At 58.3% G+C, this 19,064-nt stretch overlaps 3 protein-coding genes across 9 annotated transcripts; 2 read left to right on the forward strand and 1 right to left on the reverse strand.

Moving 5' to 3' along the window:
• The first annotated feature begins 4,431 nt into the window (after positions 1-4,431).
• Positions 4,432-5,809, forward strand: LOC128950284 (uncharacterized). 2 transcript variants are annotated; one of them, XM_054295162.1, is made up of 2 exons: positions 4,432-4,513; positions 5,099-5,809. In XM_054295162.1, exon 2 carries the CDS (start codon positions 5,132-5,134, stop codon positions 5,768-5,770), a length of 639 nt encoding a protein of 212 aa, XP_054151137.1. In that variant the 5' UTR covers positions 4,432-4,513; positions 5,099-5,131; the 3' UTR covers positions 5,771-5,809. The 2 variants fall into 2 exon arrangements, with proteins under 2 accessions (XP_054151137.1, XP_054151138.1); XM_054295163.1 differs by having other exon boundaries at positions 4,466-4,513; positions 5,096-5,809.
• A 483-nt stretch (positions 5,810-6,292) lies between these two features.
• CSAD (cysteine sulfinic acid decarboxylase) lies at positions 6,293-11,863 on the reverse strand. 4 transcript variants are annotated; one of them, XM_054295156.1, is made up of 15 exons: positions 11,627-11,863; positions 11,106-11,137; positions 10,714-10,840; positions 9,980-10,070; positions 9,503-9,609; positions 9,285-9,400; positions 8,745-8,824; positions 8,614-8,668; positions 7,942-8,058; positions 7,806-7,870; positions 7,613-7,694; positions 7,328-7,527; positions 7,208-7,259; positions 6,629-6,718; positions 6,293-6,522 (listed from the first exon to the last, which is right to left on the reverse strand). In XM_054295156.1, exons 1-15 carry the CDS (start codon positions 11,727-11,729, stop codon positions 6,349-6,351), a joined length of 1,491 nt encoding a protein of 496 aa, XP_054151131.1. In that variant the 5' UTR covers positions 11,730-11,863; the 3' UTR covers positions 6,293-6,348. The 4 variants fall into 4 exon arrangements, with proteins under 4 accessions (XP_054151131.1, XP_054151132.1, XP_054151130.1 ...); XM_054295157.1 differs by having other exon boundaries at positions 11,106-11,522; positions 11,627-11,649; XM_054295155.1 differs by lacking the exon at positions 11,106-11,137.
• Positions 11,864-13,261: 1,398 nt separating this feature from the next.
• On the forward strand, positions 13,262-18,701 carry ZNF740 (zinc finger protein 740). Of its 3 annotated transcripts, none has more exons than XM_054295166.1 (8): positions 13,262-13,337; positions 13,937-14,238; positions 15,776-15,907; positions 17,315-17,401; positions 17,505-17,564; positions 17,708-17,822; positions 17,942-18,060; positions 18,142-18,700. In XM_054295166.1, exons 2-8 carry the CDS (start codon positions 14,230-14,232, stop codon positions 18,232-18,234), a joined length of 615 nt encoding a protein of 204 aa, XP_054151141.1. In that variant the 5' UTR covers positions 13,262-13,337; positions 13,937-14,229; the 3' UTR covers positions 18,235-18,700. The 3 variants fall into 3 exon arrangements, with proteins under 3 accessions (XP_054151141.1, XP_054151140.1, XP_054151143.1); XM_054295165.1 differs by having other exon boundaries at positions 13,268-13,337; positions 13,937-14,124; positions 18,142-18,701; XM_054295168.1 differs by lacking the exon at positions 17,505-17,564 and having other exon boundaries at positions 13,268-13,337; positions 13,937-14,124; positions 18,142-18,701.
• The last annotated feature ends 363 nt before the right edge of the window (positions 18,702-19,064 follow it).

Raw genomic sequence — 19,064 nt, forward strand, 5'->3', positions numbered from 1 at the left:
CCAACAAGTTCCACCAGTCCGAAGATTCCTGCAGGATCCCACAGCACTATGTTGATTTTGTCTAGGTTCTGCATCAGGGAGCTTCTCATTGTGCTTCCACTGTTGGCCATACAGCCCTGCTGCCATTGCAGGGCAGTGGCGGCCGCCACGGTGCTGGCGCTATTTAATGCCTCTCCTCGTGCGGGGTGCTGGGAAGGGGACGCTGCTGCCACTGTCCCTGCCCTTTCCACCAGCAGTGCAGCTGGCTCGGGGCAGCCGGGCAGGCAAGGCTCGCCGCAGGCCTTGCTGAGATGGCGGTGGCTGCAGCGCATCGCTGCAGGCTGCACGAGGATGGCCCCGGCAGCAGGGCTTCGCCACCCCGGGAAAAAGCTGTGCAAACACGGTTTTGATTTTCTTCTTAAATATGTCATCACAGAGGTGTTACCAACCTCTCTAATTGGGCCAGCAGCACGTCCATCTTCACAGTCATCAGAGATTGGCTATGTCAGACATGGTGGAAGCTTCCAGGTGCTTCTCATAGAAGCCACACCTGTGGCACCACCCGCCCCCCCACCAAAAACTAGGCTGTGCCAAACCAACACATCTCCATCCTTGTTCCCATCCCATCCCCTCCTCCCCATCCTCATCCTAGTGTCCCCATCACGATGGCACTATCGCCATTCATGTGTCCCAACCCATCCAGCTGTCCTGATGCCCCTCCAGGCGTCACTGTACCCATGCCTCATGCGGTGACTCCAGAGCTGGCCAGGGTTCCAGAAAGTTCCCGCACTCAGGGCAGAGGTGGAGCCACTCTCGGCCATGGGTACGGTAGTGTTGTCGCAGGTTGGAGCCGACGCTGAAGCTCTTCCTGCATTCCCTGCATGTGCACGGCCGCTCCCAGGTGTGCATCCGCCGGTGCTGCACCAGCGCCGAGCTCTCCCCGCAGCGCTTCCCGCAGTCCCGGCAGCCGAAGGGCTTCTCCCCGGCGTGGATGCACCGGTGCGTGGCAAGGTTGGAATTCTGGCTGAAGCCCTTCCCGCAGGCGCTGCAGGTGAATGGTCGTGCCCCAGTGAGGGTGATGCGGTGCCATGCCAGGCCCGAGCTCCAGCTGAAGCCCTTCCCACATTCCCCGCAGAGAGCGGGGTGCAGCCCGGCCCCTTCTGGCCTCAGCAGCTCCTTCAGGGGACTTGGTCCCCCCACAGGGGGCCTGGGGGGCTTCCGACATTGCCGGGCCGGGCCAGGATGGGCTGTGCAAGAGGAGGGTGGGCACTGGTAGGGCAAGGACAGGAGCTGGGGCCCCTTGCCGCCTGCTCCATCCCAATGATACCTGCCCTTCCTTTCCAACTGGCACCTGCTCCAGGCCCTCTGTCTCAGCTTGGTCCCACTGGTACCTTCATCCTTCTTTCCATTTTCCATCCTCTCTTCCCCTTTTCCTTTCCTTTCCCACATTCTCCATCCTATTTGTACCTGTTCTATTCCCACTGTCCTTTACCCATCCTCTTTCTCACCTTTCTCCAGCTCCTCTTCCCTTTTTCCCATCCTCTTTTCTCTTTCCTTTTCCCATCCTTATCTGCTCCACCCCCTCTTCACATTCTCCATCCCCTCTTCCCCTTCTCCACCTCCTCTGAGCCTTCTCCATCCCTTTTCCCTCTTCCCCATCCCGGTTGCCACCTCCTCCCTCCCTTTTCCTACCCCTATCCCTATCGTATTCCAAAGCCAGAGTTCACTTCCCCCAGCTCCCCACTGCACATAGACAAGGATCTGGGATTGGGGTGCAAGGGGGGACAGGGACTGGAACAGACAAAATCCCTCTGGAACACAGGGATGAACTTGGGGTACCCAGAAAAATCCCCTGTACCCCAAAATCAGGACACCCTCATGCCATGGCTTTGGGGTAACCCTGCACCTCAACACTGGGACATCCCAATACGTGAGACTAGGACATTCTCACACCCCAAAATCAGGACATTCCCATCCCATGGGATTGGGACATCCCTGCATCCTAATATTAGGGCATTCCCATGCCATGAGATTAGAACCCTGCACCCTCAAATCAGGTGATACTGACGTTTAACTCTGGGACTGTGGTGCTGCCATATCCTGGGATCAGGGCACCCCCATGCCCTGGGATTGGGGTACCCCATTCCATGTGAATAGGACATCCCTGTACCCCAACCCTGGGACACCCCCATTCCATGGGAACGAGACATCGCTGCACCCCAGGACTGTGGCTCCCTGGGCTGTGGGATCAGGGCACCATCTTACCCTGAAATTGCCACAGTCCCATACCATGGGAACAGGGCACCCTAAACCATGGGTATAGGACAACCCCACATTCCTGAGATTCCCATATCCTGGGATTGAGGAACCCCCAAACTCCAGGATCAGGGTACCCCATTCGATAGGACTGGGACACCTCCGCATCCCTGGAGCACCCCCAGACCCTGGAACTGGCGTACCTCCAGGCCACAGGAATGTGACACCCCTATATCCTGGGGCATGGAAAAGGGGAATACCTTGGAACTGATGTACCCCCACACGGTGGGTGCAGGATACTGTCACATCTCTGTCCCCCCTTACCCTGGAATTGAGGTACCCCTGTGCCATGGGAATGGGCCACCCCAACATCCCCAAGATTCCCTTACCCTGGGATGGGGTCACCTCCATACTCTGGGATCGGGGTCCCTCCACACTGTGGGACCACAACCCCCCCAATCCCTGGGGCCACCCGAGACCCGGGTCCCTCCCTGAGGTTTGAGGTCTCCCTGTACCACAAGGGCAGGGTCTCCCCCATTGCAGGTCCCTAAGGGAGCCCAGAAAAAGCACCCACTCCCCCTCCACCATTCCAGGGGGCCCCCTCAGAACCTCTTACCGTGGCCAGAGGCCTCTTTGGCAGGAGGTGGAGAGGTCTCATCTGTGGGGGGGCCTCGAGCAGTGTGGTTTCCCGGGCATCCGTGGGGCCGGGGGAGTCTCGGGGGGCCGACCCCCCCCCCCCAGCGTCCACTGCCGCCGTCCCCGGGACGGAAGGACCCTGCCGGGGGGGAGAGAGGGGGCAGGGAGAGAACTGGGGTGACCCGAGGACACCCCACGGGGGGCCCGCTGCCGCCCCCAAGGGAGGGTTCGGTCTGCCCGAAGCCCCTCCGTGCCTCTCCTGACGCTGGGGTCACACACACAGTGACATGATGGCACTGCCCTCGTCCCACCCCACAGCCCCTCCCATTCCCCCATGGAGGAACCCCTGTATCTGGGGGGGGGGCGTCGCTCCCTCTCGCCCCTCCTCCCGCAACTCAGCAATCGCGGGTGAACTCTCGGAAGGGGAAGCGGAAAAAAGAAAGGACACGGCGGGAGCGAAGGGAATTGCCCAATCTCCGTTTGGGGGGGATGTCCCCGGTGGCACCCACCGCTGTTGGGGAGCCCGGGGGGCTCAGGGGCACCGGACGAGGCCGGGCGAAGGGAAGCGCTCCCGCGCGGCCGCCAGTGCCGCAGCGTGCTGGGGGCGGGAGGCCTCCGACACCCCCAAATCCGCCCAGGGCGACCCCCACGAAGCCCGGCCCCGGGAGGGAGCCAACATCCCACCAAAAAAAAAAAAAAAAAAAAAAAGAGGGAGGAACAATACGGACCCTCCCACCATCGGTGGTGGGATGGACTTGGGGCAGTCGGGGAAGGGGTGGCCAGGTCAGCCTGGCTGGGGGAGACACTGGGGGGACACTTTGGAGGCGCTGGGGGGTGTGGGGGATACACGGGGATATGGGGACTACTGACTGGGGGGATTGGGATACACTGGGGTGACTGCGGACCCTGGGGGACACTGGGGTGTCAGGGATAATGGAGAGAATGGGGAATTGGGGGATTCTGTGGGAACTGGGGGTAACTGGGGGGATTGGGGAATACTGGGCAGACTGGGAAACTGGGGAGCTGGGGAAACTGGGAAATTGGGGCGACACTAGTGCGCCTGGGGACCACTGGAGGGTGCTGGAGGACTGCGGTGGACTGGGGTGAGTTGGGGGTTACTGGAGGGACTAAGGAATTGCAGGGACTACTGAGGGCTTACTCAGGGTTACTGGGAGGAACTGGGGGAATGGAGGGGCTGGAGAATACTGGGGGGACTGGACCGTTGGAAAGACTTGGGGGACTGGGCGTACCAGGGGACTGGGGGTTTACGGGAGAGACTGGGGAACTGGAGAATACTGGGGGTTTGAGGGATTAGATGTTACTGGCGGTACTGGAAGTGACTGAAGCACTGGGGGGATGGAGGATTATTGAAAGATAATGGAAGTACTTGGGGCACTCGGGACTGGACACTGAGCCCAAAATTCACTCCCAGCACCCCTGAACCGCCCCGGAGCGCCCAAACGACGCTGCGGACTCCGCTCGGGACGGCCCCAGGCCGTCCCCGGGCAGGACGCGCCCCGGGCAGGACGCGCCCCCTCCGCTCAAAGCGGCCGCGCTGCGTTGCCGCGGCAACTGCTGGCGGGACAGGAGGCCGCGCTTCCGCTCCTCACACACGGAACAAAGGTGGCGGGAACAGAGCGCGGTGAGAGCGGGGCTGTGGCGGGAACAGAGCGCAGTGAGAGCGGGGCTGTGGCGGGAACAGAGCGCAGTGAGAGCGGGGTGGCGGCGGGAAGAGCACGGTGAGAGCGGGGCGGTGGCGGGGGGAGAACGAGAGGCTTGAGGGAGAGAACGGTGCGAATCCGGACTAGGGAAGTACCGAGGGCGCCGCGAGATCGTGGGGACCCGGAAGAAAGGGCACCTGGCACACGGCGGGGACATCGGGAGGAGCCAGGAAGGAGTGGGGGCATTGGGGTGACGCTGGAGGTCCCAGCCCCAGGGTTAGGGGGCCACTGTGGGGAGACTCGGCGGTCTCAGGCCCAGGGCAGGGTGGGGTGCTCTAGGGGGACGCTGGCAGGGTTCAGCCCCTAGCGTCCCTCTAAAGAGGATAACGGGGGCACCAGGAAAGCCCTCGGGGCGGGCGGTGACCCATCTACCCCCAATTTATGGAGCACAGCGTGGCCCCTTTCCACCCACACCCCGAATTTTTTGGGCCCAGGGGTGGCCCCTTTGTCCGCCACTCTGTGGGCTGCGTGGTCATTCCTCTAGCTCAGACCTTGTGTCCCAGCAGTGACCCCATTTCCCTGTGGGATTTTCTGCCCCGATGGCGAGAGACGAGCGGGCAACGCTGCTGGAGGTGCACCAGGCGCTCTCGGAAGAACAATTCCAGAACCTGAAGTACCTACTGGAAAGCAAAATTCCTGCTGGGCTTGTGCGCCAGGCATCGCGCCCTGAGTTGTGCCAGATCCTCCTCGAGCGCTTCCCGGAGAATTTCCTGCGTGAGATCGCCAGGATCCTGCAGCAGATTGGCCGCCCCGACCTCATCCAGCGCTTCCAGCTGCCCCTGGAAGAGAAAATCCCCGAGGAAAACCCCAGGGAACCTAATAGGGACACCCTCAACGGGACCAGGAATCCCACTTCAGGACAGCATCCTGGAGGGATTCCAGCTCCACCCATAAATCCCCGACGCTTGACAGAGAAGGATTTGATGAGAGTCGCCAAAAGATTGGGAAAAGAGTGGCAGGAGGTGGGAATTCTGCATCTAGGGCTGAAGCAGAGCCGGCTGGACCAGATCCAGGAGGAAAATCCAAACAATTCCACTATGTGGAGTTTCGAGATGCTGCGGGATTGGCAGCGGCGTCAGCGAGAGGAAGCCACGGCATCCCAGCTCCTAGCCTGCCTTGAGGATGCCCGCCTTGATCCCGAAATCCTCAACTTCCTCCGGAGCCTCCAGGGGAATTGAGGGGCCCCCAAACTCCCTTCCTGGGGGAGGGGAGTATGATATCAAATTCATATAAAATTGAGACCAATAAATGCTCTTTTATTCAATGAGTGCTGAGTTTTAGGATCAAGTGCCGAGAACATCCATCTTTACTCCTGATTTAAAGATCCCAGAAGGAAGTCCAGGCTCTGCTCCACTTCCTCAGGGATGGACACAGCAGGTTTTGCAGTACTTTCCCAAGAGTTTTTTGCGTGCTAACAGATCCTCTTCCCTACAAATTCCAGCCTCTGGAACTTCAAGAAGCCATGGGAATGTCAGGAGAGTCACAAGGCCACTACATGCTGATCCCAGAATCCACAACCTCCTCTGGAGCTTCCAGGGGAATTATGGGACCCCCTACACCCCAAACCCTATTTTGAGGGTGGGGTTATATCAAATTATTATCAGATCAAGACCATTAAATGGAATTTTATTCCATGAGTGTGGAGTTTTGGGGTCATTTCCAATTTGGGATGAGGGGAGGAAATCAAGGATCTGCTCCTCTACCTCCAGGATGGGGGGAAGGTTTTGGGGTCTTTCACTGAGGTTTTTGGGACTGCTCACAGATCCCATCCCAATTCCTGTATCTCATCCAGGAAGAAGTCCAGGTCCTGGCGGGTGACAGCAGGATTGGTGATAATCTGCCGGAAGAAGTTGACGTGGGATCCTTGGGGTTGGTATCCCACCATCATGGAGCCCCTCCGGATCATCTTTTCCTTGATGGCTGGGGCCACCTAGGGAGAAACACCATTTCAGGAGGATTTTGTTTTTCTTTTTGGGTGATTTCTGGGGATTTGCAAGGCTGTTGGTGGTGGGGGGAATTTGGAATTCTGGGCTCACCTTTCCCAGTTTGTCCCAGAATTGCGGGGAGTTCTCCTGGCCCCGCAGGCTGGGTGGGATGAACCAGAAGCAGAGGTTGATAAATTCTGGCTGCAGGAAGAGGAAGGAGATCATGACCATTCACCCAATTCCCAGAATCTGATAGGGATTCGCACTTCCAGGAATTCAGCCATGTGTATTTAATTGTCTGGGTTTGGAACGTGCAGGATTTAATCCTCCAGGATTTAAACCTCCAAAATGGAAACTTCCAGGATGATTAAACTCCAGGATTTCAACCTCTGGGATTTCAATCCCTGGGGTGATTTAAATCTGTGGAATCCCAAACTCCAGGATTTCAGATTCTGGGATTTAAAACCCTGGGATTTGTCCTCAGGGATTTAAACCTCCAAGACTTAAACTTCTGGGACAATTCAAGCCTCTGGGATTGAAAACTCTGGAATTTCAACTTTGGGGATTCAAACCTTTGGGATTAACCCCCAGGCAGTTAAAGCTCCAGGATGATTTAAACCTGTGGCATTCCAACCTCCAGGACTCTTAGGTGTCCATATCCCCCATCCTCCATTCCACCATCACCCTTACCTCCATCACCAGCTGGAATCCCTCCCTCTTCTTCACCTGCTCCAACAGATACCTGGGGACAGCAAAGGGGTGAAGCCAAGTTTGGGAGGATGGAGGGTTCCCCCTGATCCTGGGGCTCACCGAGAGGCACCGAACGCCCGCTCCACACGCTGTGCCAGCCCCTGGGTCCCCACGGCTTTCCAGAGGATCCAGAGCTTGAGGCCGTCGGCGCGGCGGCCGCACTGAGGGCTCTTGTCCCCTGTGTCCAGGGACACGTCGTAGAACTTGTCCCGCTGGAACAGGTATGAGGCCCCCACGCCATGGCAGCGCTGCAGGAGGCCCTGGGATGGGCAGGGGGCACCAAAATTAATGAGGGGGACCCAGGAGGCATCCTAGGGGCACAAATTCAGGATGGGGGGCACCTACGGAGCTGTCACGGAGCAGGAATGCTGAGCACTGCAACCCCACCATCAACAGCTTGTGGGGGTTCCAGGTCACTGAGTCAGCTCTGGTGGGGGGGAACAGCAGAGTTTGGCGGGGCCCTCTGGGGAAAAAGGGTATCCCCAAAAGCTCAGAGGGCAGGTGGGAGTCTTTTGCGGGGGTAGGGGGAGGGACACACCTGTGGATGCCGGCAAGGAGATGACGCAGTCGGGGGGACAGGAGGGCGCTGCCCCCCCATGCTGCCTGCAGGAAAAGGGGGATCAGAACGCACAGGGGGACCCCCAAGCCCCCCCAGCCAAGCACCCCGAACTCACATCCACATGCAGCCACAGCCCGTGGCGGGCACAGACGTCGGCGATGGCGTCCAGCGGGTCGAAGGCGCCCAGGACAGTGGTGCCACTCGTGGCACACACAAAGAGGGGCTCCGAGCCCTGGGGGGGATTAGGGAGGGGTCTGGGGGTATTGGAGGGTGCTGGGGGCATGGAAGGGGGTAGAGGGCAGGGGAGCACAGGGAGTCAAAGGAGGCCAGGATGGTGGCACAGAAAAAGAAGGGGCTCTGAGCCCTGGGTGGGCATTTGGGGGGACTTTGAGGGGGCTCAGGAGGAAAGCTGTGGGCGGCTGGAGGATACTGGGGGACATTGGGGGTGCAAGAAATGGGCTACAGGGGGCTTTGGGGCAGCCAGGCAACTGACTTTATGGGAGGGCAGGAGGTCTGGGGAGGACAGAGGACATTGGGTGCATTGAAGAATTGAAGAGACAGTGGCGGGACATTGGAAGACATTCAGGGTTTTTGGGGGGACATTGGGGGACATGGAGGGTGGTTTGTGGACATGGGAAGGGCTTTGGGAACATTGGAGAGGCTTTGGGGACTTAGAGAGGGACACACGGACTTTGAGGGAGCTTTGAGAACACTGGGAAGGCCGTTGGGGATACTGCGGAGACATTGGGGAGTTTGAGGGCCTTTGAGGTGTGCAGCCTCTCCTGACCTCAGCTTTCACCCTCTGGATCTCCTTCTCCAGTTCTTCCGGGATCATCTTCCCCCTGAAGGGAAGGGATAGGGATGGATACATGCAGGAATCCACTGACCTGGGGTCCCTCGGGACCTCCCAGCACTCACCTCTCATCTGTCCGCACCAGGTGAACATTGTCCGTGCCAATTCCCAGGAGAGCAGCTCCTTTTAGGATGGAGTAATGGCTCTGGGCAGGAAAACAGGACCGGGATTGGGGGGACCCCAGGAATCAGAGCTGGGTTCACCTCAGGGACCAGACTTGGGGTAACCCCAGATTTTGGGTAATCTCAGGGACCAGAGTTGGGGTGACCCCACGGACCAGGTTTTGGGGTCACCTCAGTGACACCAGGTTTTGGAGTGACCCCATGGATCAGGTTTAGGGCAACCTCCAAGGATCAGCTTTGGGGCGACACCAGGGTCGGGTTTTGGGATGACCCCAGGGGAGCCCCTGGATCACGTTTCATGGGGGTCCCAGGGATGACATTTGGATCAGGTTTCGTGTGACCTCAGGGGGCCACATTTGGGATGACTCCAGGAATCAGGTTTTGGGGTGACCCCAGGAATAAGGTTTGGAATGACCACATGGATTAGAATTGGGATGACTCTGAGGATTAGGTTTTGGGGTGACCTCAAGCCCCCAGTCCCACCTCCTGGGATGCAAACAGGCCCAGGCGAGGCAGGTCCCAGTTCCCTCTGCTGCGGCTCTCCGGGAAACGCCGGAATCGCGCCACGTTCATGGCCAACATGTTGGACATAGAGCCCCCTGCCCAGGACAGGGACCTCCGTTTCACCCCCAGAGCACCATGGACAGGCTGCCAGGGGCAGAGGGGGAACAGGGATACCCCTCGGGAAGGGTCCGGGATACCGGGAGCGAAGATGCCATCGCCGCTGCTCCACCCCACGAGCTCCCGGAGCTTGGCCAGGACCTGCTCCTCCATCAGCACCAGCACTGGGGCCACTTCGTATGTGTACCTGGAAGGGCCCAGCAGCAGTCGGGGGGGTTCCCCTCCCCCTGAAACCTCAGAACCCCAAACAACTCCCCCAGAGCCTCAGCACCCCAAAACCCTCCCCGCGGAAGCTCCCCTCCATCAGCACCAAGACTGGGGGCTAGATCAGGGCAGTCAGCACAGGGTTTTGGCAGGTCCTATCTCATTTGGGCTCCTCAACACCCCCAAAACCCTCCCTCCAAACCTGAGCAGCTCAAAATCCTCCCGCCAGCACCTCCCCCTCCATCAGCACTAGGGGCTCCTTGCAGGTGGATCTGGGGGAGGGGAGGGTCATGGCAGCTTTTTGAGGGGTCTCCCCACGCGCCAGCTCCCCTTTGGGAGTGTCGGGGGCTCACGGGCTCGTGTTGAGGGTTTCAGTGAGGAACCGGCCAGCGAGGGCGTGGTGGTCCAGCCCCGAGAAAAGCTGGTTGAAGAACCGGGGGTGACCTGGGGGAACACGTTGGGGACAGAGGTTGGTCAGGGGAGGACATGGGTGAGAGACAGAATGAGATATGGGAGGGGATAGGGGGAAATGGGGGGGAACATGAGTGAGTTTGGGATGGCACGTGGAGGGTGGGACACAGGAAGATAAGGGGAGGACCTGGGAGGTTCAGAGGAGTCATGGCAGGGTGTGAAGGAGACTGCGGGACAGGTGGAGGATATGGAGGGCAGAATGAGGGGGTGTGAGGAAATGGGAAAATGGGTGGGCAGGGCGGATATAGGGGAATCAGGGGAGACACAGGAGGGACCTGGAGCATGTGGGGACAGGAAGGATTGGGGTTGGGTAGGGAGGGAACAGAAGGAGCTTGGAGGGAGTCAGGGGTACATGGGGAGGGTCAGGGAGTGGATGCAGGGGGAAATGGGGGCAGGGGGGCAGTCAAGCAAGACAGAGAAGATCGGGGGGACATGCAGGGGAACATGGCAGGGGCCACAATGTTTGAGACTGCGAGGCACCAGGGGCCACACTGGGAACCGCTGGGCCGAAGTGAGAGCTGCCATGCCCAACGCAGTTTGTGCAGGGCTAAACTGGGAGGCACTGGGCCTGCCCTGGGGTTGTACTGGTGTGCACTGGTGTGTACTGGGAGCGCACCGGTGCGGACGCTGAAGCGCAGCACATCCCGGCAGCGCTGCAGGAGCCGCTCCCGCCCCTCCCCGTCGCTCCGCAGCTCCAGATCCAGCAGGTCCCGCAGCTCCTGCGGCTCCTTCCAGTCACACACCTGGGAAAGCACTGGGAATGACTGGGAACGAGACTGGGAACGGGACTGGGAACCGCAGGGCGAATGGGCTGGGAATGATGTTGAGAATGGGAATGGGACTGGAACCAGGAACCAGAATGGGAATGGGACTGGCACCAGAACTGCAAACAGAATGGGGAATGGGAATGAGAATAGGGCTGGAAGTGGGACTGCAAATAGGACTAGAAATGGAAACAAGATGGGGAACAAGACTGGAAATGAGACTGAGACTGCAACTGGGACTTACTCTCATTCCCAACCCCAGTGCCACTCCCAGTCCTGTTCCGAGTATAAGATTGGGAAGGGGACTCAGAATGGGAACAGGACTGGAAACGCGAACGGGACTGAGAATGGGATTGGGAATGGGACTAGCTGTTGGAACAGGGCTGGAAGCGGGACTTGTATTAGGAACAGGATTGGGAATGGGACTGGAACTGGGTTTCAGAATGGGAACAGGACTGGGAAAGGAGCAATATTGTGACCCTCACCCCCTTCCATGTCTGCTTCCAGTCACATGCCTGGGAATGACTGGGAATAGGATTGGGAATGACTGGGAATAAGAATGGGATACGGACTGGGACAGGGAATGCCTGGGAACAGGACAAGCAATAGGGACAAATCGGGAACCCCATCCCCTCCCAGGGGGCTCCTTCCACTCATCTACCTGTGGGGACAGGAATGGGATTGGGATTGAGAATGGTACTGGAAACAGGAATAGGATGCAATGGAACTGGAGACCCTCCCTCCCAAGTGCCCCAGTGTCCCAACCTTCTGTGTCACATCTGTGCTCTTCCGCACGCCCTCCTCCAGCAGGATCTGGAACACTTCCTGCAGGAATTCCTCCCCAGCGGCCGTGTCCAGGCCAGGGCATTCCAATGGGATGCTGTCCCCAGCCCCAGAGGGCTCAGCCATGGCAGGAGAACACAGGGAGACCCCGAAGTGCAGCGGGAGGGACCCTGGAATTGGCAGCAGGTGGCAGGAGTGGGGGATCCCAGGATGAGCTTCTCCTGGAAGGAAATAACCTTGGGATAAAATGATCCTGGGACAAGGATCTCCTGGGATAAGGTGATCCCAGAACGAGGTGATTGTGGGATAAGGATCTCCTGCAATAAGATGATCCCAGGCTGAGTTTCCCCCTGCAATGAGGTGGTGCTGGAATAAGGCTCTCTCAGGATGAAATTCTCCAGGGATACGGCAATTCCAGAATGATGTTCTTCTGGAATGACGTAGTTCTGTAACAGGATGATCGCAATATTAGGTGTTCCCAGGATGGGTTTCTCCGGGCATCAGGCTCTCTGGACTCACCTCTCCTCTCACCTCTGCCAGCTGCAATTTTCCAAGATCAGGTGCTGCCAGGAACAGGTTCTCCTGGGATTAGATGATTCTGGGACCAGGTGATCCTTGAATTAGGTGCTGCCAGGAGAAGCTTTTCCTGGGATCAGGCTCTCCTGGATCAGGCTTTCCCAGCTCCTCTCTCTTCCCTCCCCAGGATGGAATTTTCCTCTGGTCACGTCGCCGGGGGCAAGGAGCAAAGTCCAGGAGTCGGGAAGGAGCCCCGGAGGGTTCTGGGGACAGGGGGAAGGGTTAGGACTGTGTCCCCGGATCTGTGGGAAGATCTGTGGTGACCCCATATGGCCTCCCACTCCCAGTGTCCCCACAACCCATTCCCAGTGTAGCCCCCACCCATTCCCAGGGTCCCCAAACTTATTCTCATTGTCCCCCCTGTCCCCCTACCTACCCCTAGTGTCCCCCCATTACTTGCAGTGTGTTCCCCCCACCAGTGTTTGGTGTCCCCCATGTCCTGTGTCCCCACACCCATTCCCAGTGTCCTTCATTTCCAGTGTACCCCAAATCCCAGTGCTCCATTTCCAGTATCGCGCTCATTTCCCAGACGCCACGGGGATAGCCAGTACCGCCCCCGGGGGGTGTGGAGGGGCAAAAAGTGGGGCAGAGGAATGGGGCGTACCAGCCCCCAAAAGGAGTCACGGGGGACACCCCAAGGGAAGCGGTGGGAGTGAGGGGGGCAGCCCAAACCGGGTTGTGGTAGGGTGTCCCCAAGGGTTTGTCGCGAGTGAGGGCCGCGGGGCGGGGCGCTGGCGGAGGATTGGCGGGTGGGAGGGAGTCGGTCCCGCGACCGGGGGGTCGGGGGTGGGGTCGGGCCGTAGTGGGTCCCACTCGCGGTGGGTCAGGGGGAATCGACGGGGAGTGCGACCGTCCCCGGGTGGGTTCCCTGGGCAGGGTCGGGGGCTCTCGGAGGGGTCCAGGCCGCGCCGTTGCCATGGTTACTCCCCCTATGGCGGCGCAGTACTCGCCGTCACGCCGCCGCTCTGCCCATGCGCACGATCGCCCGCACTTCCGCCAGGCGCCCTGGGCGCCCTGGAAGCGGCGGCGGGGGCGGGGGCTTCCGGTTCCGGGTGGCGGCGGCGGGGGGGCGGCGGGGCCGGGCTCGGGCGGTCGGAGCGCGGAGGGGCCGCGGCAGGTACGGATGGACCCCCCCGTGACACCCCCTGCGAGACTCCCGGCACCCTCAGGGCCGCCCGGACTGCGCCCGGCACCGGGGGCCGTTCCCACGGGGGATGGGGGGAGGGGAACGGGCTCGGGGTGGGAGGGGGATGGGGAGGGTTTGGGGGGAGGTCCCTAACGAGGGAGGCGGCCCCGATCCCCGGTGCGGCCCCTCCCGGCGTGACCACCCCCCCCCGGTATCTCTGCCCTGCTGTCCCCGGGGTCTCCCGGGTGTGTCCCACCCCCTCCGTGCCCTTCCCCTCCCCCAGATTTAATGATCACCCCCTGTGTCACCCCCCGCAGGTTACAGACACCCTCAGGATCCCCCGGGACCGTCCCCACGCCCACCCCCCGCTCCCCAGGGATCCCCATTTTCCCCCTTCCCTTGTGATGCCCCCTGTTTCAGGAATTTCCCTCCCAGTGCCGCCCTGACCTGCGACACCCCCCCACATTCCTCGCGGGGCGTCCCTGTTCTCCCCCTGGCTCCCACCCCGAGGTCCTCTTCAGGCCTTTCTCTGTCCCCTCTCTGTCCCCCCTCTGTCCCCTCTCTGACCCCTTTTCCTGCTGTTCCCCCAGGCGGATCCCTCTGGATTCAGCTCCGTCCCTGCAGATCCAGCACCCGCCCAGCTCGGGGGGTCCCGAATTTGGGGGCAAGCCCGGCCCTGTCTCCCCCCCTTCCTGCCCCAGTGGCCCCCTCGGGAGGAGGAAGAGGAGGAGGAAGAGGAGGAGGAGGAGGAGAAGAAGGAATGGCGGCGCCGTGGCGGGTACTGGAGCCCGCCCAAAAATCCATAAAAATTTACTGATCCCACCTTTTCTTACCCCAAACGAGCTTTACCTGGGCGAGAAGTAAGGCCAAAGGCTCCCACAGCATGGCTCAGGTAATGAGCCCCCACCCCCTGCATCCTGACACCCCCAGGCCCAGGAATTTGGGGGAACAACGGCCCCAAAAAACGGGAAAAGGGAAAGAAGAGGGGAGAGAGCTGGAGCTTCCCTCCCCCTGCGCCAGGGTGGGGGGTGCCTCCCCATCCCCCCATCCTGCTTCAGGGCATATCACAGGATTATCCCTGTTTTCCTCAAGATTATCCTGATTTTCCCCAGAAATACCCTGAATTTTCCCCTTAGCCCTGAGGGCCTTTGAGGCCTCAAAAAAGGAGGTTCAAGCTGCCCCTCCACACGTGGACTCTCCCCAAACTTTCACAGTATTATCCCAAATTTTTCCCCTGATTATCCCAGTTTTTCCCAGGATTTCCCAAATTTCCTCAGTAGCCTTTAGGGCCCCAGTAAAGGCAGGTCAGTCATTCAGTTGATGGTTTGGGGGTGGTTTTGCCTCCCCCCACCTTTCCCTCCCCACTTTTGGGGTTTTTCCAGTATTATTCCTGAATTCTCCCAGCTTCTGCTGGAATTGTCCCAGTTTTCCATGGGATAATCCAAATTTTCCCCAGGATTATCTTGAAATTTCCTGTTATCCATTAGATCCTCTCTGGGCTGGAAGAAGATTTTCCAACCCCAAACACACCCTGGGGTCTTCCTACAGTTACCCCCAGGATTATCCCACTTATCCTTGGTATTCTCTCAAAATTTCCTTACATTTATCCTGAATTTTCCTTGTGATTATCCCAGTTTTCTCCAGGATTTCCCAGATTTCCCTGGTAGCCTTTAGGTCCTGTCAGGCTTCAAATTTAGAGTTCAGCCTCCCCAAACCCTCCTTCTCTGGGGCTCTTAACAGAATTATTCAGGAATTACCCCAAATTTTCCCCATAACTCCCCATTTTTCCCTGGGATTATCCCCTAATTTCCATTAACCCTTAGGTCCCAACAGGCCTCAAAAAAGGGGGTTCATCCTCCTCCATTCCCAATTTTGGGGTCTTCCCGTTTTGCCATGAGTTTATCCCACTTTTTCACAGGATTATCCCAAAGTTTCTGCAAAATTCCCTTGAATTTTCCCATTTGACCTTAAATCCTCATTGGGCTGAAAGAAGAGCGTTCAACCCCTTCTGTTCCAGTTTGGGATCTTCTCAGAACTATTCTGGGATCATCCCAAATTTCCCCTGCCATCATCCCCAAAGCTTCCCCAGATTATCTCAGACTTCCCTTGACATCATCCCAAAGTTTCCCCGGAACTTCCCTCACGATCATCCCAATTTTCCCTCGTGGTCATCCCAAAGTTTCTCCAGGATTCTTCCAAATTTCTCTTGTGATTATCCCAGAGTTTCCCCAGGATCATCCCAAACTTCCCTCGTGATTATCCCAGAGTTTCCCCAGGATCATCCCAAACTTCCCTCGTGATCATCCCGGAGTTTCCCCACATTATCCCAAAGCTCCCATCAGGGCCCAGAACTGGGGGCTGCTGCCCCACCCCTCCTCCAGGGTGTTCCGGGGCTGGGGGCTGATGCTGGGGGTCCCTCCCTGTTCCAGGCGAGTCTCCTGGCCTGCGAGGGGCTCTCGGGCGTCTGCCTCGTCCCCACCGTCGCCAGCAAGAAGATGATGCCCAAATCCGGCGGGAAACCGGACGGGAACCGGGAACGGGGCTCCAGCCCTGACCTCCTGGTACGGACTGGGATCTGGCACCTTCCATGGGGGATCCCACCTTGGACTGGGGGATTTCGCCCTTCATTTGGGGGTTTATGCCGTCAGTCTGGCTTTTCCCACCTTGATTTGGGGGTTTCCTGCTTTAATTTGGGTATTTTTGCACTTAATTCGGGGATTTCCGTCTTTAATTTCTGTATTTCCACACTTTGTTTGACTTTTCCCGCCTTTGATTTGGGGGTTTCATGCTTTAATTGGGTATTTTTGCACTTAATTCGGGGGTTTCTGTCTTTAATTTCTGTATTTCCACACTTTGTTCGGCTTTTCCCACCTTTGATTTGGGGGTTTCCTGCTTTCATTTGGAGTTTTCCACCTTTAATTTGGGTATTTTTGCACTTAATTCGGGGATTTCCGTCTTTAATTTCTGTATTTCCACACTTTGTTTGGCTTTTCCCGCCTTTGATTTGGGGCTTTCCTGCTTTAATTTGGGAGTTTCCCACGTTTAATTTGGGTATTGCTGCACTTAATCTGGGGTTTCCACTTTTAATTTGCTTTTTCTATGTTTAATTTCTTTTTTTCTGGCTTTTTGGGGGATTTCCAACCTTTTTTTTCCTGCTTTAATTTGGGCTATTCTGCCACAAATTTGGCATTTTTCACCTTTAATTTTCCTCTTCTTCCTTGAATCTGAATTTTTTCTCCTCAAATTTGAGGTTTTCTCCCTTTAGTCATTCTTTTCTATATTTTATTTAACCTTTTTCACTTCTAATTTGGCTTTTTCCTGCCTTTATTTGGCTTTTTCCTCCTTTAGTTTTCCTGCTTTAGTTTCGTTTTCCCACTTATCATTTGACCTTTTTCTGCTTCAATTGAGTTTTTCATCCTTTCATTTCCAATTTCCGGCCCTTACTTGATTTTCCTTCCTTCCTTCACTTGCCCTTTGCTTTCTTTTATTGGACTTTTTCTCCTTCATTTGGATTTTTCCTCTTTTATTTGGTCTTTTCCTGCCTCGGATTTTCCTGCTCTAATTCCATTGTTTCCCCTTCAATTCCATTATCCCCCAACCTCCCCATTCCCTCCTCATCCTGAACCCCCCCTCCTCAATTTCCTGCCCCAATTTACCCTCCCTAATCCCCCCATCCCTATTCCTGTCCCCCAATTCCTGCTTGCCCAATCCATCCTCCCCAATTCCTGCCCCCTTCCCAAACCCTGCTCCCTCCATCTCCCTTTCCCAAATGCCCCCTGATTCCTTCCCCCCATCCCAATTCCTGCCCCCCAATCACCCCTTCCCAAACCCCTCCCTGCCAATTCCTGGATCCTCAATCCCCTTTTCTCAATCCCCTCTCTCCAATTCCTGCCCTGCTCCCAACCCCTCCCAATTTCTGCCCCCCAACACCCCCTTTCCAACCCCCACCCCAATTCCTGCCCCCCCAGTCCCTCCGCCAGGACCCCGACAAGCCCCGTGCCCGCAAGGACGATGATGCTCCTGAGGCCTCCAACCCCAAGAAATCCATGAAAAAGGCAGGTCCCCTCCCCCAGCGGGGGGTCCCCCCTCGATTTTGGGGTCCGGGGGGGGTCGGGGGCCATCTCGGGGGCCGCTGACACCCCCTCGCCCCCCCGGCAGCGCCGCAAGCGGGTTCCCGGCGCCGAGGGACCCCCGAGCTCCTCCCGCCGAGGATCCCAGGTTTGCCGCCGCGCCGCACGAGGAGGAGGAGGAGGAAGACAATCTCCCAAACTCCGGCAGGCGCAGGACGGCCGGGGGGGGGGATTGGGGGGGGCTGCTGGGGGTCCCCCCGGCTCTGAACCCCCAAATCCCCCCCATTTCAGATGGTGGTGATTGAGCAAAACGGCTCCTTCCAGCTCAAGAACTTCATCTGCGACCACTGTTTCGGCGCCTTCCGGAGCAGCTACCACCTCAAACGGCACATCCTCATCCACACCGGTAATGAGCCCTCGTTAATGAGCGGGCCCCCCCCACCCCCTCCCTCCACCGCTAATGAACTCTCGTTAATGAGCAGTCCCCCCGGCCCTTCCCTCGCTAATTCCCGGCCGGAATTGCAGGGGAGAAGCCGTTCGAGTGTGACATGTGCGACATGCGCTTCATCCAGAAGTACCACCTGGAGCGGCACAAGCGCGTGCACAGCGGGGAGAAGCCGTACCAGTGCGAGCGCTGCATGCAGGTATTCCCGGAGAATTCCCGTGGGAACGGGCGGGGCATCCCCAGCGCCACCGCCTGCCCTGAGCCCGCCTTGTCCCCGCAGAGCTTCTCCCGCACGGACCGGCTGCTCCGACACAAGCGCATGTGCCAAGGCTGCCAGACCAAGACCCCGCCCGACTCGCAGCTCCTGCTGTGAAAATCTGGGAATGCCGGGAAATTCAGGGGGTGCGGGAGGGGGGTGTTTCTTCCTGCACCCCCCCACATCACCATCCTCTGCCTCACCTGGATTTCTCACCCCTCTAAGGATGGGGAAGAACGCGAGCGCTGCCAGCATGAAAAAACTCGGATCGTTCCTGCCCTCCGGCCTAAAAACTTGGATTATGATCCCAAAAATCCTCCTGGAATCTTCAAGTGCCCCCCCGGCCATCGTTATAGCCCTGAATCCACCCCTCCCCCTCTTAGGAAAGACTGGGAACCCCCAAACTGCCTGAAATCCTGGGATGCCTGTGCACAGGTAGGAGGGTCCCACTGGGAACAGCAGGATCAATCCCTCTCTTCTTTGGGAAAAGGAGGAAAACTGAACATGTTGGGGGGGGCCTCAGCTTGGGGGGGCGTGCACCCCCTTTTTTTTTTGGAAAATAGGAAAAAAAAGGAATTTGGCCCCCCCCCCCCCCCCCTTGAGCGCCGCATCCTGTGGGACACTCAGCAGCACTTCCCATTTCCTCTGGAACTCCTTCAGATTTTGGGGGGCTTCCCCTACTTCCACATAGTTTTGGGGTGCTGCCTATGTCCCCCCTTGCTGGGAGGTCTGCGCCCTAGGTGAGGGTGAGGAAAGGGGGACAAGGGGACCCCATTTCTGGGGAAACCCTGCTCCAAGGGAAAGGAGGACCCCCGGATCAGGGGCAAGGTGGGGGGGGCAGGAGCAGCCCCCAAAGACCACGAGGTGGGCCCTGCCTCTTCCCCCCATTTTGGGGGGGTCCCTGTCCCCCCATCACAGACTGCTCCAAGGGGCAAGAGAGATGAGTG

Source organism: Melozone crissalis, unplaced genomic scaffold, assembly GCF_028551555.1.
Source record: "Melozone crissalis strain CALT ecotype California unplaced genomic scaffold, PUWL_Pcris_2 ptg000537l_1, whole genome shotgun sequence".
In the NCBI taxonomy this organism is placed as follows: domain Eukaryota; kingdom Metazoa; phylum Chordata; class Aves; order Passeriformes; family Passerellidae; genus Melozone; species Melozone crissalis.